The following is a 21,528-nucleotide window of genomic DNA, read 5'->3' on the forward strand; positions in this document are numbered from 1 at the left end:
TGAGTCCCAGGCCTGCCCTGGAGAGGTGTGGCAGGGCCACAGGGAGATGTTGCCTGTCTGACTCTTGCCCTTTCAGGTCTTACATTTTTCTCCAACTCCCTGTCTGCTGTGGTGTGGCCTCCTTGAGTTTAGCTCACATTCCCCTGCAGGAGGATTTCCTAGCATGGGTCTCCCCTGGCCTCCTCAGACTCCTGCCTCAGCAAACCACTGTCCTATTTCACAAAGAAAACTCAGGTGAGCACTCATGGGCCTTCTCTCATGGTTACCCACAGAACCATTGCCTTGGTACAATTCCCTAAGCCATTGGATAGTTCCATGATCCTGGGCTTTTATTATTTTACCTCAGTTTAGATGCTTTTCTTCTTGGTCTATTCCTACTTTCAAGATTCAGCTCAAAAATGACCTCTCATGAAAAACTTTCCTTGCTGGTGACATTGCTCATTCATGCTGCACCCCTGCGCCTGCCTCAGGTATGTGGCACCTGCCTCAGGTATGCGGTGTACCAGCGTAACAGCAACAAAGGCAATGAATGACAGTGATAATGACAGAAACCCTGTACCATTCTCACCACAGGCTAGATATTGTTCTAGTGCTTTTCATATCTAATCAACATATCATCCTCAAAACAAGCCCATGACGTAGAGGCTGGCACTGGACTTGGGACACTTACTAGCTTGTTCTATAAACTGAACATAGCTCTCTCTTCCAGAGAACAAAGACCAAGTAATTTGTCACTGTATCCATAGCATCTTGTATAGCACCCAGCTTACATACCAAGAGCCTCATAACATGTTTATAGAAAGAACAGAAACCATGATGTTCTGTTCTAGGGTGAGCTCTTACCTTCCCCAGAAACATATATGTCTGGAGGGAGCATAAAATGGTTCACAATTTTAGGATCATCTAATTGTGGATATATGGACACTAAACTGCTGGAGATAATCCAGTAATTCCAGGGATCCTGATAAAAATGTTCCCCTAATGCCAATATGTGAACTGGTTATAACCACAAATCTCCCCCAATGCTTCTCCCAGAAAGCTCCCCCTGTTTGTTACGATCCCCATGCACTGGGCCCACGGTAACTATGTTCAGGAGCAGGACAAGTGGTGCTAGTTACAAGGTGGCTGAGACCCACAATCTCACCCACAATCTTTGCTAGTTTTCTGCTACTGAAGGGTCCACTCCTATGTTTCTTGGATTCTTTAGGTCAAACCCAACACATGTAGCATGTTTAGAGGTGTTAAGTGTCTTTCTCCAGGGATCCTTAACCCATGATTCCATTTTAGGGTCTGGTTGTCAAAGGCATGAGAGTGTTCATTAGCTAGGGCAGGAGACAGAGGGCTCTCCCCCCGGAAGGAAGAGCAATTACACTGGCTTCTACAATCTGGCTAGCCTATGACTTTCTGCACATTCCCCATGGAAGTATTTCTGACACTATTTTCAAGCAAGATGAACCTGGTTTCATCACTAGAGTAATGGCCAAGTGGATGCCACAAACTCTATCAAAACAGACAAGGGAGAAATAGCGAGTGGGACCAAATTAGTAGAGGGGATTACTTTCCTTGTCCTAGGAAGGACATGCTAGGATTGGGGAGAACCTCTTCTCTCCTGCCTGATCTGCACTCATGGTTGGTGATCATAAGTTAAATAGGGATAGAGAATGAAAGTGAATCATTTAAAAATATTTTTTTGGCTCAACTGATGTGGTAAGCAGGGAGGAATTAAGGAAATTGTCTGCTTTCAATGATTTAGCAATGCAGCCCCCATATTTCTCCAACACTGTGGCTAACTGAGGAGTGCCTGTACAGCTCAGAAAATAGCAAAACCTGGGCCTCCCCGATGGCGCAGTGGTTAAGTGCTGGGCTGCGAGGCTGCCCGCAGCCTCTGCAGAGCCGGTTCGATTCTGGCCCCCGGACGAGGGTCCCACATGGCGCGCAGACCTCTCCTGCCGCCTGCTGCTCCCCTCAGCAGTGTGCTTCTTCAGTCTGCCTGTTCTGCTCCCCGCTCTGGCTCTGGTGAGTTCTCTCACCCTCCTGCGCTTCTGACTATGCCCAGTGCTTGTATAAATAAATAAATAAATAAACAAATAAAAAAAAAGAAAATAGCAAAACCTATTTTTCTATCTTTGTGACATCTTAATTTTAAGACATTTCTCATAAAACATCTGGAGGAATGTATATAGCCTACAATTCTTTCTCTCTATGTTCTCTGGCCCCTTGACCACAACCCAGGGTCAGCTCCTTCTAAACCATCTCCCACCTAGTACCAGCCCTCCCCCTACAGGGCATGCTTGAGTTCCCATCATGGCTCCTGGCTCCAGTCAATGCTATAAGCCCACAAGCAGCTTTCTGGGCCCTGACAGTTCCACTCTGGGTTTCCTAATAGCCAGGCTCCTTCCCTCTTTGGGGCCTTGTCCTACCACCTGATGGTGATGATCACATTTGCATTCACCCTTCTTTCTTCACCAGTGACCCTGATTGTCAGCACCCCCATTTAATTCTGCTCAGACTTGTGCCAGTTACCACCAGCCACCCTTGTTAACGTTAACCTTGTCTTTCCAACTAGCTCCTGGATGGCTCCTCCCATGAACTTGGGCTTCCCCCACAGGGTGCTTTGATGGGAGAATTGGTCATGTTGCCTTATGCCTCTCAATCCCAGTGTGGCATGCAAATCACACTGACACTGACCCCAGTTCCACCAGATTCTACATGGGGATCTGTGTGTTTTTCAAAAGTCATAGTTAAAAACTACTCTTAGCCTCCTACTCTTGTTCCTTTTTTCTGAAAACAAAAAAAAAGGGCTCAATTTCTTTGTACAGTGTCAGTTCTTTGATGCATTCTTGAAATGTAATTCTGGTTTCGTTTCTTTCCTACTGAGTCATAATCTCTGGTTCGCTATTTGGATTTAAAGTGCTGCCTAGGAACTGACCATTCAGAAAGACTCGAACTCACTGATTAGGGTCCCTAAGTTGTGTGCAGGATGATGCTGCCTCACAATGAGCAGTCCCAGCACTTGGTGACCAGAACACTCAGCTCCACCCAAGCCCTGACAGATGCCCAGCCTGACATTTCCTCCAACACGTAAAAAGTAAGAGACCAATTTGATGCAAACGAGCTAATCAGATTTAATTTACCTAAGAGCTATTCACCTAACAACTAGCTTGCCTAAATCTAAAGTTTGCAATTATATGCTTTATTTTTAAGTCAATTTGTCTAATGACACTTCCAATTTAGTGTTATAATTATAAAAATCATTTATCATTGAGAATTTTGTGAGCAATAAGATTTATTTTACCCTGTGGTAGTCTTTTCAATCTTATTTGCTTTAGGATACTTTAAGGATATTTTGGACTTGTTTGCCTAAAGTTTTTCTTCAAATTTTGTCTCAAGCAATAAATGCTTAATCAAATGTTTAGCTTATCCTACAGAGTTAGTTCAATGCATTAGATTCATCTTGTGTCCTTCTTCATTTGTCCTATGTATACTGTAAGAATTCAAGCACACCAAAAAATCTACTTCATCCTCACTTGTGTTTGGTGAGATACTGACATTTTTGCACTAAGGTTGACAGAGTGAACTGAATGGATCCTGCAGACCACACACCTGTTCTTTGCATGATGTAGTATTTCTTAGGGTAGTGATTCTATCACCCTCAGTTGGGGGTGTTGCGAGAGGTGTATTCTTGGGCCTCATATTCAGAGATTCAGACTCATTAGGTCTACAGTGGGGAGCAGGGGTCTGCTTTGTAAATAATTTCCCAGACCACTCTGACTTAGGCGAGACCACACTTTGAGAAAGTGAAACAAGTTATCAAGGATAAAGAAGCAGAAAGGCTTCAGAAGCAGAAGATAAACTATAAAATCACACACTAGTCCAGCTCTATTAGCAACAGAAAATTGCTTCATCTCTTTGATGCTCAATTTTCCAGTCTGCGAGATGGAATGAATTAAATGTCATATTAGACTATTATGAAAAGCAAATAGAGAAAGTACATAAACACCAGTGCCTGGCACTTGGTTACACTGTAAATATTCAGTATAGTTCTTATTGTTCCTATTAGCATCACTATTGAATTGCTTCCTCAGGAACCCAGTCTGTCCTCACAGGAAGGGTATAGGTATCCACCACTGGGCTCTCATCAGCCCCAGCTCTCCTTTGTCACAGTACTGCATACAGAATAGATTCAATCCATTTTACTTTCTTGACTTGTTGCTGATTTGTATTTGGATGTGATACATTAATTAAGTGGCACTTGGGGAAGCTGTTTCCTCACTAGCCGCACTAGCCGCAGGCAGGCACAGAGCATGGGAGGGGCTCAATAAACATGTATTCTTCTCCTTCTCATCTTGTCATTAGAGCAGAGGAAAACGTAGAACTTAGTGACCAGTTTCCCCTACACTGAGGCTCTACTCTACCAGTCAAAGTATGGTGCGCGGACCAGCAACAATGGAGACTTTTGGGAGCATATGAAAAATGCAGATTCTTAGGGCCCAACCCAGACCTTCTGAATCAGAATCTGCATCTTCCCAAGGTCCTCAGGGACTCAGGGCACATCAAGTCTAAGAAGATATGCGCTAAGAGCTATTCTTTTGGAGAAGAGACTATTCCCTCTATTGGCAAAATGGCAAGTGTGCAGAGCTTGCTGGACAGGCCAGTCACCTCATGCTGGCCCTGAGACACCAGCAGGTGGTATCCTAGGTTGTGCTGCAGGCCGAGGGCAGAGTGGCCTGATATAATCACCACTGACTTGGAACTCAGAAGAGTTCTCAGACCAGGAAGCTCTTTGACTATGGCATTTAACCCTCAGTATTACCCACCTTGTAGGTTTGTTATAAGAAGTAAATGGATTAACATCTACACAGCCTCCAGGTGAGCTGTAAGGAGATGAGTGGTCAGTGCTGTCTCCAGTATGATGGGCGAGCATTACCACAGGGGAAGGGGAAGCTTTTTGTAATTTATTCCTCCAAAGGACACCTTTTTATAATTGTACAAAGTCCCCATGCAAGTTAACAGAGGGTCTATATATAAAATATCCCCAGCACAATCTTTGATAAGTAATCGGAATTCAACAAATGTAGTCTTGATTGATTCTGAAATAACAACAATAATAATAATTATAATAATATAATATTCTCTGCCTTGCCCATAGGTTGTTGTGAGAGTTGGAGCAGAATGTAAACATGTTTTGTAAATTGCAAAGCACAATCTGCTGCATCCCCCATAGAACTCTTGCACATCTGTGCATCTCCAATTTGCCTGATGCTGGGGGCGGGGGGAGAGTACACAGGTGTGATGTGCCATGGTTCTCTGTAGGGAAGGAGGCGAAAAGCCAGGTGAAAGTGAATGAAGTCATGAGCAAAGAGGCTTCCAAAGGCCCATGCTAGCATGTTGCCATCTTTGCAACAAGACACTTGGAAGGGGTGTTTCAGTGTGTCCACAGGCCCACTGTGCTGTGTGAGTATTGAGAGTGGGTAGAAAAGAATGAAGAACTGGGAGCGAGAACTGGAAGCCTCCACTCTTAGCCAGCTGGAAAGATATGTAACCTTTTTGGGGCTTAGGCGCTTTACCTCTAAAAATGCAGGGACTAACAGGCTTTCTTTATTTTGATAGCATCTCACTGAATAAAATGCATCTCTCTCGTGCCAGATATTTATGGGTTGTTGGATGACGCATTGCCTCTTGCATTATTAAAAATGACAGTGGCTAGTCTTGCTGGGGCACACACAAAGTTTGCTGTGTGCTGACTTAGAAATGATGGGTCCTTTGCAGCCAGACTGATCGAGAAGCAGTATGTTCATAAAACTGTCTCTGTTGATGGAGTGGAAAAAAGAAAAAAAAACAACCAGTTCCAGAAAACAAGGAAAATAAACACAAATAGTGAATGTCACAGAGCCATAAAACTCAAGGGGGCTGTATTTCCCAACATGCCACAGCTCTGGCTTATGACTTTATTCTGGAAGTGAAAACCTCAGAATAGTTGATTCTCATGCCATGCAACTATATTCTCTATATGAGTCTGGGTTAATGAATATACCTCAAGTATCTCTTCATGCTTTTTTAAATTAACACCTGCTGTTGAAGCCCCCTTATAACTACGGAGATACCAGAAGTTCTTGTCAATGATAGTAGCACTTTTTGTCTTAATGAGCAAAGGTGTTATAAAAATTTCTCAGTCATTTGCCACCTGCTTCCAATGGGTTAGACTCTGCTTGCCTTTCATACATGGAGGCATATTCCGCCCGAGATGTTTGGGCCGGTGAGGAGTGTACTGAGAACTTAAAAAGGAGTACAAAATAGTCCCTTATGATTCTCTGTATTTGAGATGTCTACTGCAAACTTCTCCTTTTTCATCAAATTCTATTTGAGTTTTCTCCCCCCTTTTTTCTCATTGAGTATTGCTAGAGTTTGTCTCTTTTATTTATTTTTCAAAGTATCAGACTTTGGTTTCATTGATCTTTTAGGTTATCTTTGGAATTCTATTTTATTTCCACTCTAATTTTTATTACTTCCTTCCTTCTAATGACTTTTAGTTTAATTTGTTCTTCTTTCCCTAACTCCCTAACGGGCCACGGTAGACTATCTGAGATCTTTCTTATTTTTTGATGTATGCTGGCACTGCTATATACTTCTCTCTTAGCACTGCTTTTGCTGTGTCTCACAGGTTCTGGTGGCTTGTGTCTTCATTTACATTTGTCTCTAGTTACTTTTTAATTTCTCCTTTGATTTCCTTGTTAACCCAATAGTCTTTCATTAGTGTGTTATTCAGTTTCCAAATATTAGAAGTTTTTCCTGATTTCTTTTTGTGGTTGATTTCCAGTTTGATAATATTGTGACCAGAGGGAGATACTTGATGTGATTATAATATGAATTTATTGATACTTGTTTTGTGGCTCATGTGATGCAGTAACCCTACTCCTAGATATCTATCCAAAGAATACAAAAACACTAATTAGAAGGGATATGTACTCTCCTATGTTCATTGCAGCACAATTTACAATAGCCAAATTGTGGAAACAACCTAAATGTCCAATGACAGCAGTGGGTAAAGAAAATGTGGGATATATACATAATGGAACACTATTAAAGTATAAAAAGAAAGCTGAAATCTTGCCATGTGTGACAACGTGAATGGAACTGGAGAGGACAATGCTAACTAAACAGAGTAAGTCAGAAAGAAAAAAACAAATTCTGGATGATTTCACTTGTATATGGAATATGGATAAGCAAAACAAAGGAACAGAAAAAAATAAACCAAAACAAACCCTAGAAATCTGACTGCAGAATTGAGGTTACCAGAGATGGAAGATGAGTGTGGGAAGCAATGAGGGAGGGGCCCAGTGGACAATGGTGAAAGAGTATGGATGCCTTGGTGGTGGGGGAGATGTGGTAACATACATAGGAGGAGGTAGGACCCCCACCACTGCTAAATCATGCATAGTGTTGTAAACCTATGTTGCCTCAATAAAAAAAATAGAGTGCAGTATCACTAACCTACTGTGTCTGATTTCCCCAGGCAGCAGGAAAGGAGCTCAGTTCCCTCGGGCCATTCCACGCAGGTGGGCATTTTTTCCCCTGGTTAAAAGCCTCCCTGGTGGTGCAAGGGGTTAAGACACAACCTATGAAGCTGTCTGCAGCCACTGCAGCACGAGTTCGATCCCCGGGCAGCCAGGGAGCTACCCACATGGCGCAGCAGACCTCTCCTGACTTGCCTGCTGCTCCTCTCAGCAGTGTACTTCAGTCTGTCTGTTCTGTTCCCCACTCTGTATCTGGTGAATCATCTCTCCCCACACCTCTGGCCTGTACCCCAGCTCTTGTATGCATAAATAAATAAATCTCTCTAAAAAAAAAAAGCCTACACAGGGAAACTGTGCTGCCTGACCCCTTGTGGTGAGAGGGATGGTGTGGAGGGAAGCAAGGGTAACAAAGAAGTTGTGTTACATGCCCCAAACCTGGATTGTTCTCCCTAGCTATGCCAGCACATGGAAACCGCTGCAAATAGCTCCTGTTTGGCAGGAATGTGTTTTGAGATCTTCCAGAATCCTAAAACTGAGCAACACTGTAGCACATGCACCAACAGCACCAGCAACTGGACTTGTTTCAGACTCAATTTCCACAAAGAAACACTTTTGTTTTTAATATGGGACCACTTGGGAAGGACAACTAGGAAGGAACATGCCTGCTGGGATGGAGATGCTGGGCAGGGAGCAGGGGACCGTCAGCAGCTCGCCAGGTCACTAGGTATGTCACCACTGCAGGGCAAACATGAAATTAGATGTTTTAAACATAAAATTTCATGTTTTTCATTGTCAGGATTTTGCTATCAAAGAGTCAAAACGATTGAAATCCCTGTAATCATGAGGACAAACAGCAACTGATAAGATCAGTGTTTTGTTAGAAATTATTAATTGCCAACATAAAAATGTATCATCTTGTTTCTTTTTGTAGTAATGGGATATTTCTGTGGCTCCCAGAGAGAGGGAGGAAGGGCACTTGCTATCTGAGATGCTGAATTGTGCCTTCTGCAAGCAGGGATCAGGGAAGGTGAGAAGGGACAGGGGTGACAATTGAAAGGAGGATGGTCCCACAGGGCCACCAGGGAGGACTGCTGTGTGTGGATATCCAGACAGCATCCAAGAAGGCATTGAATCAAGATCAAAGTCACAAAGGCAAGCACAACAAGCTCATCTGATCTCAGCACTCTAGCAGCAGGGGATATATCTATGGAGTTGGAAAGTAATCACTTCAGGGCTTATAAAATGAAATGCTATGTAGAGCATATGAAACTATTAAAAGGTAGGGCGTTCACAGTGACAAAGGTTCAAAAAGTTCAAGCTAGAACCTATACATTTTAAAAGAAAAATCAGGATGACTGCAGTTCCTCTCCCACCTCACATCTCTCTGACGCACTATCATTATCCATTGTTGGAAGTCAAACTCAGATTTCTTGCATTTGTAAATGGCAGTGGCTAGTCTAACCATCTGTAGTTAGTGTCTACAGGGGGTTCCCCATTTCTCCTGACCAGTGTACTCCCTGAAGCCTAAGGCCAGACCACGACCTAACTGATGGGTGATTAGTGTGTTCAAACTGCTGTTCCTACAAGGGGCTGCTTTTCCATCTAGGCTATCCAGCTTCCTTCAGATACCATGGAACACACAAGAATGGGGTTTTCTTTATGGCAGCACTCAAAGACCTTGTTCAAAACAATCTGCACTCAAAGTACTCAAAAAAATCTGCACATCTTCTAAAGAAGCATGCACCCTGCGATGAACTCAGAGCAACTACTGGTGCCTGTCAGAAGCAGAGGCTTCTTACCCTAACAGGACCGCCTGTTCTGATGTAGCACTAGCTCAGGACATAGCAGGGAACAATGTAGACTAAGTCTCTGCTCTCAAGAAACTTACACCTGAGACAATTTTAAAATGTCCAAAAGGAAGAAACAGGGCAACAGCTTGGAGTCCTTTGCAACTGTGGGTTGATGCTGACAATCCCTTGTTATTTATACATCTAGTGGAGATCATTCCAATAGCATTATTGCCCATGTTCTCCAAAGAACATCGAGGACTTGGTTGGATGTTAGTAAACCCTGCTAAAGTCATGCAAGATGCCCATGGCACCCATAGCTCTCCAGTTCTCTTCAACCCTCTTCTGATCTGAGCTTCTACTACTTTGCTAGAGGAGTCTTAATCCCTGCGGGCCAGGCTCTGTGCTATCACATGAACATGTCAGGCCTTGTACTCATGCGTCTCTGGATGCTGCTTCTCTCTTTTTTTTTTTTCTTCAAGATTTATTTATTTATGCATACTGGGGCACAGGCCAGAGATGCAGGGGGGAGGGTGAGAGGATCCACCAGAGACAGTAGGTAACAGAAGAGGCAGATTGACTGAAACACACTGCTGAGGGGAGCAGCAGGCAAGACAGGAGAGGTCTGCCTTGCCATGTGGGTTACTCTCTGGCCGGGAGGGAATCGAACCCGTGCTGCAGTGGCTGTGGATTGCTTCATAGTGTTTCATCTTAATCCCTTGCGCCACCAGGGAAGCCCCAGATAAATTAAACTTAAAGAAGTGTGAGAAGAGTTATTTTGCGCCACCAGGGAGGCCCTACTTCTCTTTTAACAAAAAGTTCCTGTTAAAACTTGACTGGTCTTTATTGAGGCCTATCTTGAAAACACCCACTTTTATGTAGCTTTTCTGGTTCTTCCAGAAGAGTTGGTCTTCTACCATTTGAATGTCTTAAGAACCCTATTTCTACATCTCCATATGAAACATTTTTCCGTGGCTTGTAACTGCCTGCCAGTCCTACAGTTGACTAGGGAGCTCTCACTGTAAATTACACAGAGCTGGCAGGGCCCATAATGGATGCTCAAAACAAGTGCATTCAGTCTTAGAAAGGGAGGACTCTTCATACTTGCTAACAATCTGATGGGCCCTGGAAGACAGTGTACAAAGAGAATTCAGTCAGTGACAAAGACAAACAGCTGCACATACTGTTCAATCACTAATCATGATACCTTTTTTCAGTCTGTTGGTAATTGATCACTGCATGTCTGTATTCCTTTTATGCACAGAGAGCAAAATGTGTAGTTATGGTATTCTCAGAATGAGAGCAATAATGAAGGGGGAAAAAAAAATACTGTATGATTCCACTTACATGAGACCCCTTAGGAGTCAAAATCACAGATACAACAAGCAGAATGGTAGGGGTTAAAGGGGCATGAAAGAAAAAGGGGTTGTATTTTAATGGTTATGGAGTTTCACTTTTGCAAGATGGAGACTGTTAGAATATACAATGTATAAAATATGACTAGACTTAACATGACTAGGCTGTATACTGAGAAATGGTTAAGATATAACATTTTATGTTTTAGCTACAATAAGAAAAAATAAGAGCAAATTGAATTAAACCTCTAATCTAACAAAAAAATTAACAAAAATGAGAAAGATGTTTTGCTACATTCTTAGCCCTGATAATAGAGGTCAGAGCAGAAAGCACCCTTTTAAAAATGTTTTAATCACACAACAAAGCAAAAACAGACAATTATAAAGCAGAGACATCCTGCAGGGGAGGAGGAGGGAGAGGGATAAGAGGGAGGGAGGGAGGAGCACAGGGGACTGAGGTGATGGTGCACGGGGAAGGAGATTCTATGGGGACTCAATCTGAGGGGGTGGGAGAAGCAAATATTGTCTAAAAAATGTAAAAAATGATAAATGTTAAAATAAAAAAATAAAAATATATGTATAAACCACAAAAATATGTTTTAATCAACATTCCTTACATATACTAAGAATTTTCATATTTCAAGTAAAGAAAATTAGGGCTGGGCCTCCCCTGGTGGGGCAGCTGTTAAGCGCTGGGCTGTGACACTGCCTGCAGCCTCTGCAGCGCTGGTTCATTCCCCAACTGCCAGCAAGGGTCCCACAAAACAAAAACAAAAACAAAAAAAAAAAAAAAAAGAAAAAGAAAATTAGGGCTCAAAAATATGGTGAAATAAGTATAAGGAATCAATTCAGGAAATTCTCCTTTCAAGGTTCCAGTTATCAAGAGAATGTAAACCTTGACTCTCTTAAAGTGTCTGGGTTACAATTCATTTTTTCCACTTAAAGTGACAGATAAGGTCTGAGGTCATTAGCTGTCTAATCTTCAGTTTTCTTGCATGGTCAGAGGAGAATATTGGGAGGGAAGGCAGGGCCAGAGGCAAATGTAGTGAAATGATTCACAGGGTGACAGAGGAGATTGAAAAAGGAAAATAAGGAGGCGGTGGATGAGGGGGAAGGTTGGGGAGAATGAGGACCAAATCAGACATCAAAAGAGAGACATAATAAAATTATAGAACAGGGATGGTGTCCACAAAACTAGAAAGACAGCTATAAATAGGAATATTGGTTTTGTCTTGACAAACACTGGATAGAAGAGTCTCATTAGACACGTGCTGGAGCTGAAAAATACCATGGGGCATGGATGCCATTTGTCAGGTAAATTTGCAGTTGCAAATACTTCAGAAAGCTGAAACTAGCAATCAACTAAGTTCTGATAATACAGTAAGTTTCCTTGTATTTTAGGTTCTAAAGATAGGTGCAAATAAGCTTGGGCAGGTTCACATTAGCACAAGAACTTGTTTGGAAGGATCAGCAAGCGTTTCCCTTTTTGTTGAGTTTATCAGTACCTAACTGTGGTCAAATGCTTCCTATATGATTTACCTCATTTTTGATTACAGATTTTCTCCTTCTGGAATGTTCTTTGAAATCCAACCCAAATGTGCTCAGGTCCTCCTCTTTATCATCGAGAGCCTTGAAAACATTACTTATTTTTGGAAGACTGGATAATTTTGTCTTTGAGTTATATAAATGGAGAAGCAGCTTCTCTAATTTCTTAAACATTAAAAGATACAAAGTTAAAAAAAAAGCCACCCTTAAAGAAAGTTAATAAGGGCCTTCTTGGTGGTGCAAGGGGTTAAGACGCACCCTATGAAGCTATCTGTAGCCACTGTGGCTCGAGTTCGATCACTGGCCAGGGAGCTACCCACATAGTGCAGCAGACCTCTCCTGTCTCACCCGCTGCTCCCCTCAGCAGTGTATTTCAGTAGATCTGCCTGTTCTGCTCCCCACTCTGTCTCTGGTGAATCCTTTCACCCCCGCACCTCTGGCCTGTACCCCAGTTCTTGTATGCATAAATAAATAAATCTTTAAAAAAAAAGAAAGTTAATAATTCTGTTGCTTTGAATTTAAGAATAGGTATATTGGAGATGGAATTAAATAATGATTATAAGTGAGGACTCTGGAACAAAACAAAATAGGTTGAGCCCATCACTGGCATTTATAAGTTATGTAACCATGACCAAATCTTCAATTTCTTGAGTTTCATTTTCCTCTTTTATAAAAGGAGAGAATAATGATAACAGTATCTACCACAAAGGACTCAATGCTATATCTTAAAGTCTCAGAAACCAGCAGCTGCCCTTATTACCCAAGGGTAAAAGTCAGATTGTGAAATCCAGCTACTACATATGTTGGTTATCCTTCATTTGAATGGCACTTATGGGGTCTGTATTACAACTGCTCTATGTAAAAGGAATGGATTAGTCATGCAGCATTTGATATTTGACTTCTAGAGCCTGGATAGCTGGAGAGGTGGTTGATGAAGAGTTAGAAAGGTAAGAGACAGGGGCTTTTGCCTCAATTACTGTTTTTCTCTGGAGTCAGCCATCACTCAAAGAAGGATGTACTATGAGAATCAGTCATCTCAGATCATACTCATAATGCCCACTGCTGGGTGCTAGACTTCTGGAGTGGAAGTGAATCCGAGACCCAGTGACTTCGGACCCTGCCTTATATGCCACTGTGTGATGATGTTGAAGGGGTTGGAAGAGGATGGTGATAGGAAGAGAAAGACAGTCTGGGAGACTAAGAGCTTCTCTCTACCTGACTGAAGAACAGAAAACATTTACAAAACAAATAGTCTCCAAGTTAATTATGGGTTTCCTGATAAAGCGGAAAACACCAAAATAGAGATATTTCTGCACGTTTTCCCCTGTTTGTTTACCTGCATATAGCCCCAGTTCAGGCTCATGTTACCGCCAACATCCTACCAGACTATTAACGATGGTCACTTTCTATTAATCATTGCTTGGGATCTTTTAAATTGTCCTGTGTTTCCTTTCAAAATTGTCAACAGAACAACAGACGTTGAGAACATGCTAAAAATTCTTAAGTCTCAATTTAGAATTCTAGAATTCTTAGTTTATTAATTCCTTCTGACATGCTCCAGATGTCTCTAGAGAAATTAGTAGCAGAACAGAGTTAATGTAGCTGCCTCACGGTGATGCAGATTCATTATGACTGATTGCTCACTTACAAAACTGAGCAAGTCTAATTGAGTTTAAACCCAAAAGGATTGCACCAGACCTGCAGCCCTGAGACACCGCCACCTGTCTAGTCTTCATCAAATTTAAGTGGTACAATATTTTTATAACAAGTACGGATTATTAGCTTTTGTGTATTTTTATCCATTGGAGCCAACTAAATGAAGACGAGGATGACAGATACCAGATTAAATCCACTCTCTTTGGGAGAGGACTAGGGAAACCAGAGAGATTGAATTAATTTCAGTATCTTTAGTCTCTCACATGTCAAGAGTCTTGTGGATCCTAGGCCACCCATATTCAGGGTCTACAGCTGAAGCTCAAGTGAGCCTTCTAGGTAAATTAAAGGGTATTGTTAGTTGAGAGATGTTGTTACTTCTTTAAGCATCTCTACTGATCTGTTCCCTCTTTTCCCACCACTATCAGCCAGATGCTCATTAGCTCTATTTCCACAACTGCAATGGCCTCTGAAACAGTCTCCTTGGCTCACACCATCCAATTTAACCCAACTAGTATTTCTGGAGAGGAGGCAAGGACATGATGCTGGTGACTTCTCTGATAGCTTTCAATCCTCTCCACTCTCCTCTCATTCTTTACAGCAAATTAGGAAAATATTTCTGAAGACTAGTTTTCATCCTACCACTCTTCTGCTGAAAACTTCCAAAGGCTTCCACTGGAAGGAAATCTACACCCTCATATGCCTTACCTAATGAGGCTTTTCTCCTCCAAGTACCCTCTGAGATGGGCCCTCCATCCCAGCTCAGCCATCCCATCACTGGCCAGAGACCTTGGTAATTTTGAGCCTGTGTCCAGGGTTTTCTAACCAGAATTCTCTTTTCTTCTCATTTATAAATGCCCTGCATGCTTTAAGGGTCAGCACACCTTTGGCTGTCTCAGTAACCCTTTCTCAGAATGCACTGAATGACATTTATTGCTCCTCACAGTAGCAATTTTGCTACTTCATTATGTGTATATCCATCTGCAATCATACACTTGTGTTCACTTTGTTACCAAGCATGATATTCTGCTTACAGTAACCATACTGGATAAAAAGTACTGCCCAGAGGAGTTTATTTTGTGATAGTTAATCTTTTTCAAGGGAAATTTGGCATCAAAGCTGTACAAGGTATATAGTTCTTAAAAGGGCACCATTTATTTCTAAACAAAAAAAGGGATGCCATTTATTTCTAGGGTTAGTATTAGCAATTCTAACTTTAGAAATAAATTAGGGAAAACTCAGAGATGCTTGTGAAGGGAGACACGTGCTACTGAAGATGTTCACTGTTGTGCTTTTGTACAGTAGAAAAGGTGGAAACCCTATAAGGGGACAGTCAAGTGAGTCCTGATATGTACCCAGCACAGCTCACAAATTACACTGTGGGCTATTCACTAACATGAGAGACAGTTCATAAAGTATCACCGAGTGCACAAAGCAGGTGATAAAAGAATATGTGCAGCTGATCCTCAGATAAGGTTGGTTTGTTCAACGTCCATTTGCTGTAACATTGATGAGAAAAAAGATCAATTGGGGCCTGTTTAATTTTAAATTTTTATATTTGTTTCCTTACACTGTTGTTCCTTACATTCGAGTTCTCCCTCTGGTCTGGTCTCTGTATTTCTGTTACCGTCACAGCACCCTGATCCATCACCACAGTCCCTTGTGCTCATCCCTTCCTTGTTTTGACCCCTCTGCCTCCCCCACCCCTGCTTTAGCCTCAGATCTATGGTCAGTTTTCAAGTTTTGTCTCTTTCCTGACTGTTTGGCTCCTCTATATACTGCACACAAATGAAACCATCCAATATTTACCATTTTTCTTCTGACTTATTTCACTTAGCATAATCCCTTCTAGCTCCATCCAGGTTGTTGCAAATGGCATGACTTTATCTTTTCGCTGAGAAGTAATGGTGATGTTCCTGTGACCAGAGATACAGTGCAGGGAAAATGTAACTCTTGCTTCTATCAACTAGCCTATGGTGAAATGGTTTCTTATTGTTATGCTGAAAATCATGGTTTTCAAGAATGTAGCAATAACATTAAGTGAGGACACACTGTAACAGGAGTATTTGACTTTTATTAGTTAACTAGATGAACACTGGTTATCTCTCAGGGAAGCTCACATCGGCTTTTTTCCTTTGGAGTTTTCTATGCATTTAAACTTTGAGGCACTGAACTAAAGTATTACTCATGTGTTTAATGGTTCCTTTAGATGGAAATTTGCTCTTTTAAACCACAAATACTGTCTTCGATGGATGTACACACTCACAGGGCAGTTTCACACAAGTCTATGTTTAAGTTGGACTTCAGTAAAACTCAACACCAAGTGAGACACATCCCGCTGTCATGGAAACAATATTCACTGAACTAGGTCTTGAGAAACACAACCACATTGTGGTGCTACAAAAGAATTCCTTCCAGCGCCCCCGGGGCAGTCATTCATTTTTCTTGACCCTCACTTTTCTACTATACAACAGAAAATATTCTTCTTTTTCTCCTTCTACCCCCATTACAGCTTATAAAAAATATACAGAGATCAATCAGAAAGTACTTCTAAAAATAGCAAATCTATTGTAAGAAAGGCAATCAATCAGTCTCAGGTTGGGATTGTCATCAAGGCAGGAGAAAGCACCTCTGACATCTCTAGCCTCTGATGATATTACAGTCTTAAATCACAAGAGGTGCTAACTGCATTGAAGTGCAGAGTCAGAGATGCCTGATTTAATAGCCATGTGTCTTTGTTAAACAACACTTCAAAAATATAAAAACTGGGCCTCCCTGGTGGCACAGAGGTTAAAGACACAGCACTATCAAGCTATCTCCAGCCACTGCAGCACAAGTTCAATCCCTGATCCCCAGCCAGCCAGGGGGTTACCCACATGGCGCAGCAGACCTCTCCTGTCTCTCCCACTGCTCCCCTCATTAGTGTATTTCAGTAGATCTGCCTGTTCTGTTCCCTGCTCTTCTCTGGTGAATCCTCTTATACCCCACACCTCTGACCTACACCCCAGTTCTTCTATGCATAAATAAATAAATCTTTAAAAAAAAGAAAAAATATAAAAACCATTTCAGGAAAAAATTCCTGACATTCCTAAGCATTCTGTTCTTTTAAAAGTATTTCCCACAGGGTCTCCCCGGTGGCGCAGCGGTTGAGCGCTGGGTTGCGATGCTGCCCACAGCCTCTGCAGCGCTGGTTCGATCCCCGGCTGCTCCCCGGCCACCGGAGGAGGGTCCCACATGGTGCGCAGACCTCTCCTGCCGCCCGCTGCTCCCCTCAGCAGTGTCCTTCGGTCCTTCTGCCTGCTCTGCTCCCCGCTCTGGCTCTGGTGAATTCTCTCACCCTCCCGCGCTTCTGACTGTACCCAGTGCTTGTATAAATAAATAAACAAAACAAATAAATGAACAAAATAAATTAAAAAAAAAAAGTATTTCCCACAATCCTTTGCAGATTATTGTCTTTTGCGTTTTTTTTTTTTTTTTTTCCCCTAGAAGAATAGATAGCACAGAAATAAATTTTAACAAAAGAAATATGCTGGGCTTCAGATCAATAATTTACAGACAGAAAATTTAAAGCTTTGACAAACTCATTGGGAAAGGAACAAGGTGCTACTCTTCCTCTTGGCAAAGATTTTGATGTTGAATCTAATTCGCAAAGATGGCAAGAAATCAGGAATTAGTCACATAAATACCATGTACTTATTTACAGATACGCACAACTGAAAGCTCTTGGCAGGTGACTGGAGGTGCATATTGAAAGCTTCTTAACACAAACACATACACCCACATCACAACTGCCTGTCCCAAGACACAAACAGAAACACCCTGATATCCCACAGAACACCCTCACCAAAGAGCTACATCCAGCCTCAGATAAAAGAAAAAGAAAAAGAGAGCAAGAAGCTCTCTTCCCTTGAAGGGAAGGCAGGGCCGCCCGCCCCCAGAAGACATCTTGACTCACCTGTTAAGTGGTTGGCAATCCTGGCAGTGGGTTTGGGAGGCAGGGCGGGGGGTTGCTTGAGAAGGGACAGCTGCTTCACTGGGGTCTCCTCATGGTCTCCAGGGAAAGCAGCAGGTTTTTTGGGGGGCAGTAGCAGGACTGGTTTGGCTGAAGGATCTTGGGACAGGAGGACTCCAGACTCACTGGCAGAGGGACTCTCTTCAGACACTGAGGGGACAACCACATGACACACAGGAGACATTACACAAACGTAATGCAGGTGGGGCTGGTGGGGACACAGGACAGAAATGAGGGTTAGCCACACAGCACAGCGCTGACTGCTCCAGGTTGTCACATTCATGTTAAAGAGGGGACAGCAGAAATCCAATAAAGTGGAGGGTGAGGGGCACAGCAGGGGCAGAGAGAGAGGGCCATGGAAGAGTGAAAGTGAGAAAAAGGAAGAGGGAATTTTCTAAAAAAAACCACCCCAAAGCTTTGGAGCTTCAGTCTCAGCATCTACATGGCAGAGTCTTGGGGGCTCTCGCATGTGACTCATGGGCCCCAGGTAGCAATCCACAAACAGTAGGCATAGTGAGTGAAGGAAGGAAAGGCTCCTCTAACCAAACCAGCACTGAACAGCAGGGCTCTCCTCGGGCTGCCTTCCTTTTACTGGGGAGGATGAGAGTAGAGCTGGAAGGCTTATTTTGGCTGCTGGGTTTTACTGAGTCCCTGCTCCCAGGTCTGGGACATCAGGGAACAAAAACAGCCAAGAAGGCTGACAGCAGGCTGGCAGCCCCTCACACCAGGGCTGCTCCAGGGACCCTGGCAGCAGCCTCCACATGGGTGTCTGCAGTTTTAAGGGCACCTTCCTGTCCTCGGCTCTACCTGTGCTGATGATGGTGAAAGATGCTCCAGGTCAACGCCTGTGGTGTCTTCTCCCTTTCTTTCTCCTCTCACTTGCTTTGCTTTTTCCATTTCTCTTTGCTCTGAATTAAGTCTGACTCCCCTTTTCTCCCACCTGGGGGAGGGGAACCAGCTGGCTCTGGTTAGGCTCTGTCACAGGCTCTCTTGTCATGCTGGCAGCCTGCTGATGACAGACTAAAACTCTGATGTTGCTGGGATTAAACTCACTAGAACAGTCAAATGTGTCTGATTCCAATGTCACAAGGAAGACTGGATTTAAAAAAAAAAAAACAACACAATTTACTGCTTTGGTAGAAGAAAAATCTCAACAGCTTGGGGGCCGGGTGGGGGAGGGAAATGGTTGCATGTTCTCCTTCCCATCATAGAACACCTCTGAGTGACTTCTCCCCTATTTCTCTCTGATCTGGGCAGCTGTGTTCATCAACAGCCTGCAGGTTGTCTTCCTGAGCACCACAGTCTCCTCCATCTCAGGGGACACTATTATTACTAGTGTTGGACACGTAGATGGAGCAGGCCTCAGGGTGAAGCTTGGGAGCTTGTGTGAAACTCCATCTCTCCCATCCTCCCACATGAGCTCTTGCACAGGGTGGGGAGAAGGAACCCAGACTTCAGGTATTACCAGAGGTCTCTTCTTCTAGGCTGGTATCCTAACAATAAAGACCACTCCCTGCTGGTTGTCAGGAGATTCTCATCTACAGGCCAATGGGGACTACTCTGCAGACTCCTCAGGGATGAATGCTGGCTCCACAAGGAGCTTTGGCCCGAAGAAGGAGATGGCTATGAGATGTATCTACCATCAAGATACAATTTAACCAGTACACTATGCACAATTTAATGGACAATTAACACGTTAACTGATTTCATATAGTATATAGTACAATTTGTTAAACTGTTGTCACCACTAACTGGTATACTGGGACCAGGACTAAGGAGCATGCCAGGGGTCTTTAGAGTAGGAGAACTGAGTAAGTATCATATAGAGGCATAGAATTCTTTTGCTTTATGTAACATAAATTAATATTAGAAAACAAAACAATGACATTTAAAAACATCAATATTACAAAAACAAAGCATATATTCTTTAAAGAGATTAAAGCTATTAAACTTCCAAGCTATTTTTTTAAACCATTATACAGAACAATGTTTTCATACCCTAATTATCAGTTCCAGGAGGTCCTTATGATCAGGGTGTTTCAAAATAGCACCCTCAAGACCAATCAGACCAAAGGTCCTGAAGGCCACATGCTGGCACCTGTTCTGTAACGACGGGGCATTACCTGTCCCATCCATGATGTCTGAAGGTTGGAGCACCTCGTACGAGCAGGGATCCCTGGGCATTGGGACTGGCTCCATTTCGGACAGGGCAGGCAGAGACAGCTGGCTGGAGCTCAGAGATGGCCCGTTTTCCAAGGAGTCATCGTCATTCGATATGGACAGCTCCCCATCTGTCAGAGGAGAAGAGACTGCGGGTTAGACCACACCGCCTTCCAGGGATGGTGTCCTAGTCTGCTGAAGGAGGCTAGATGTTGTTGAATGGTCTTTATCAAGGTCAGTGTATAAAGTCTATAGTTTTCTTTTTCTTTTAGCATTTATATTCATTTTAGAGATGGAATCTAACTATCAGTTTCTAAAGATCTTCATCTTTCTAACCATAATCACCACATTTTGTATGTACTTTTCATTGAATGTAAATTAAATTAACTTTCTTCATATTTTTTGAAAGTTTGGCAAGCAGGATTCAGAGGCTGGAAGCCAGGATTAGGAGTTCCTACTTTAAGGATGAAAGGGATTCAAATCACTCAGAGAGTACCAGGAGCGTGGTACCAAACTCCAGTTGAAGGATGCTGGGACTTGCCAGAATTCTCCCCGTGCCCACCCAGGATCACGCCTTGTGCGGATGCAGACTTTGATCTCACTTAAAGCTTAGCAGAACAAGGGGCAGCTAGTTAACACCACAGTGGAGGATCAAAGGCTCACACACAATGGCCATTTCTCAAATCAAAATTCCCCCTGTGTGACTTCATCCTCGCTCAGGGGAGTCCTAGATAACTAGCCATTGAAGTCAAATTAATTTTTAAAGAGGACTGAAAGCTGTTAGAGGAAAAAATATCCAGATGAAAGACTCTAAGTTATGCTTAGTCAGAAATACCAAAACTAGGAAAGCAATTACCTGCCTTAGAACTAAAGAAAGATTTCCTTGTAGAAATGAAGCAGTGAAACGATTACAAGGTTACTCTGATATGAAATAATCCTTTATTTTCGCTAGATTCCTCCAAAGGTTTAATTTTATACCACAATGAAACGTGGTGGCAAAGGATGCCTCTGCCTCCTCCCTTCCCCGCAATTAGAAGTGGCACCAGGAAATGTATGTTCAAGAGAGTGATCTACAAGCTGCCAGGCTTTAGACAGCATGCTGCTCAAGGACATGTGATATTTGACCTGAAACTTTTATGAACATAGAAAAAATATAATGGTACCAAAAAAAAAAATCATCTGAAGCAAAGGATATAAAGCACTGAAAATTGTGTCTTTTTTCCTTTTCACTTTGTTGGTTATGTTTTCACACACTGAGTAGTGGCTTTTACACACTGAGTAGTGGTTTTTATACTTGTAATTAATAATATGATTATTGTCCTCATTAATAAGAGCAGAGGAGCAGCTCAAACTCTAGGGCCAATGCTAAGAACATAGTTAAACAGAGTGGGAAGGGCTTTGGGTGTGCGTGTTAATGCTTTAATTTAACATGTTCAAACTGATGCTATGGGAAGTAGCTCTGCTAAAAGCTCCCAGTTGTTGAAGTAATAATGCAGCTGTCA

The 21,528-nt window shown here is 42.6% G+C and overlaps 1 protein-coding gene across 4 annotated transcripts in view; it reads right to left on the minus strand.

Moving 5' to 3' along the window:
- The window catches only part of PHACTR1 (phosphatase and actin regulator 1), a 329,151-nt gene that overhangs the window by 88,608 nt on the left and 219,015 nt on the right, over nucleotides 1–21,528 (minus strand). For 3 of the 4 annotated variants that reach the window (XM_054698439.1, XM_037519209.2, XM_054698438.1), the window contains exons 4-5: nucleotides 19,990–20,157; nucleotides 17,810–18,016 (exon numbers count right to left, since the gene is read on the minus strand). In XM_054698439.1, the coding sequence (XP_054554414.1) occupies nucleotides 17,810–18,016; nucleotides 19,990–20,157 (375 nt within the window). The remainder of the gene's footprint in view (nucleotides 1–17,809; nucleotides 18,017–19,989; nucleotides 20,158–21,528) is intronic. The other variant, XM_037519210.2, reaches the window with a different exon arrangement.

The sequence above is a fragment of the Talpa occidentalis genome, unplaced genomic scaffold (assembly GCF_014898055.3).
Source record: "Talpa occidentalis isolate TD23 unplaced genomic scaffold, MPIMG_talOcc4v2.1 talOcc4.2, whole genome shotgun sequence".
NCBI classification, from domain to species: domain Eukaryota; kingdom Metazoa; phylum Chordata; class Mammalia; order Eulipotyphla; family Talpidae; genus Talpa; species Talpa occidentalis.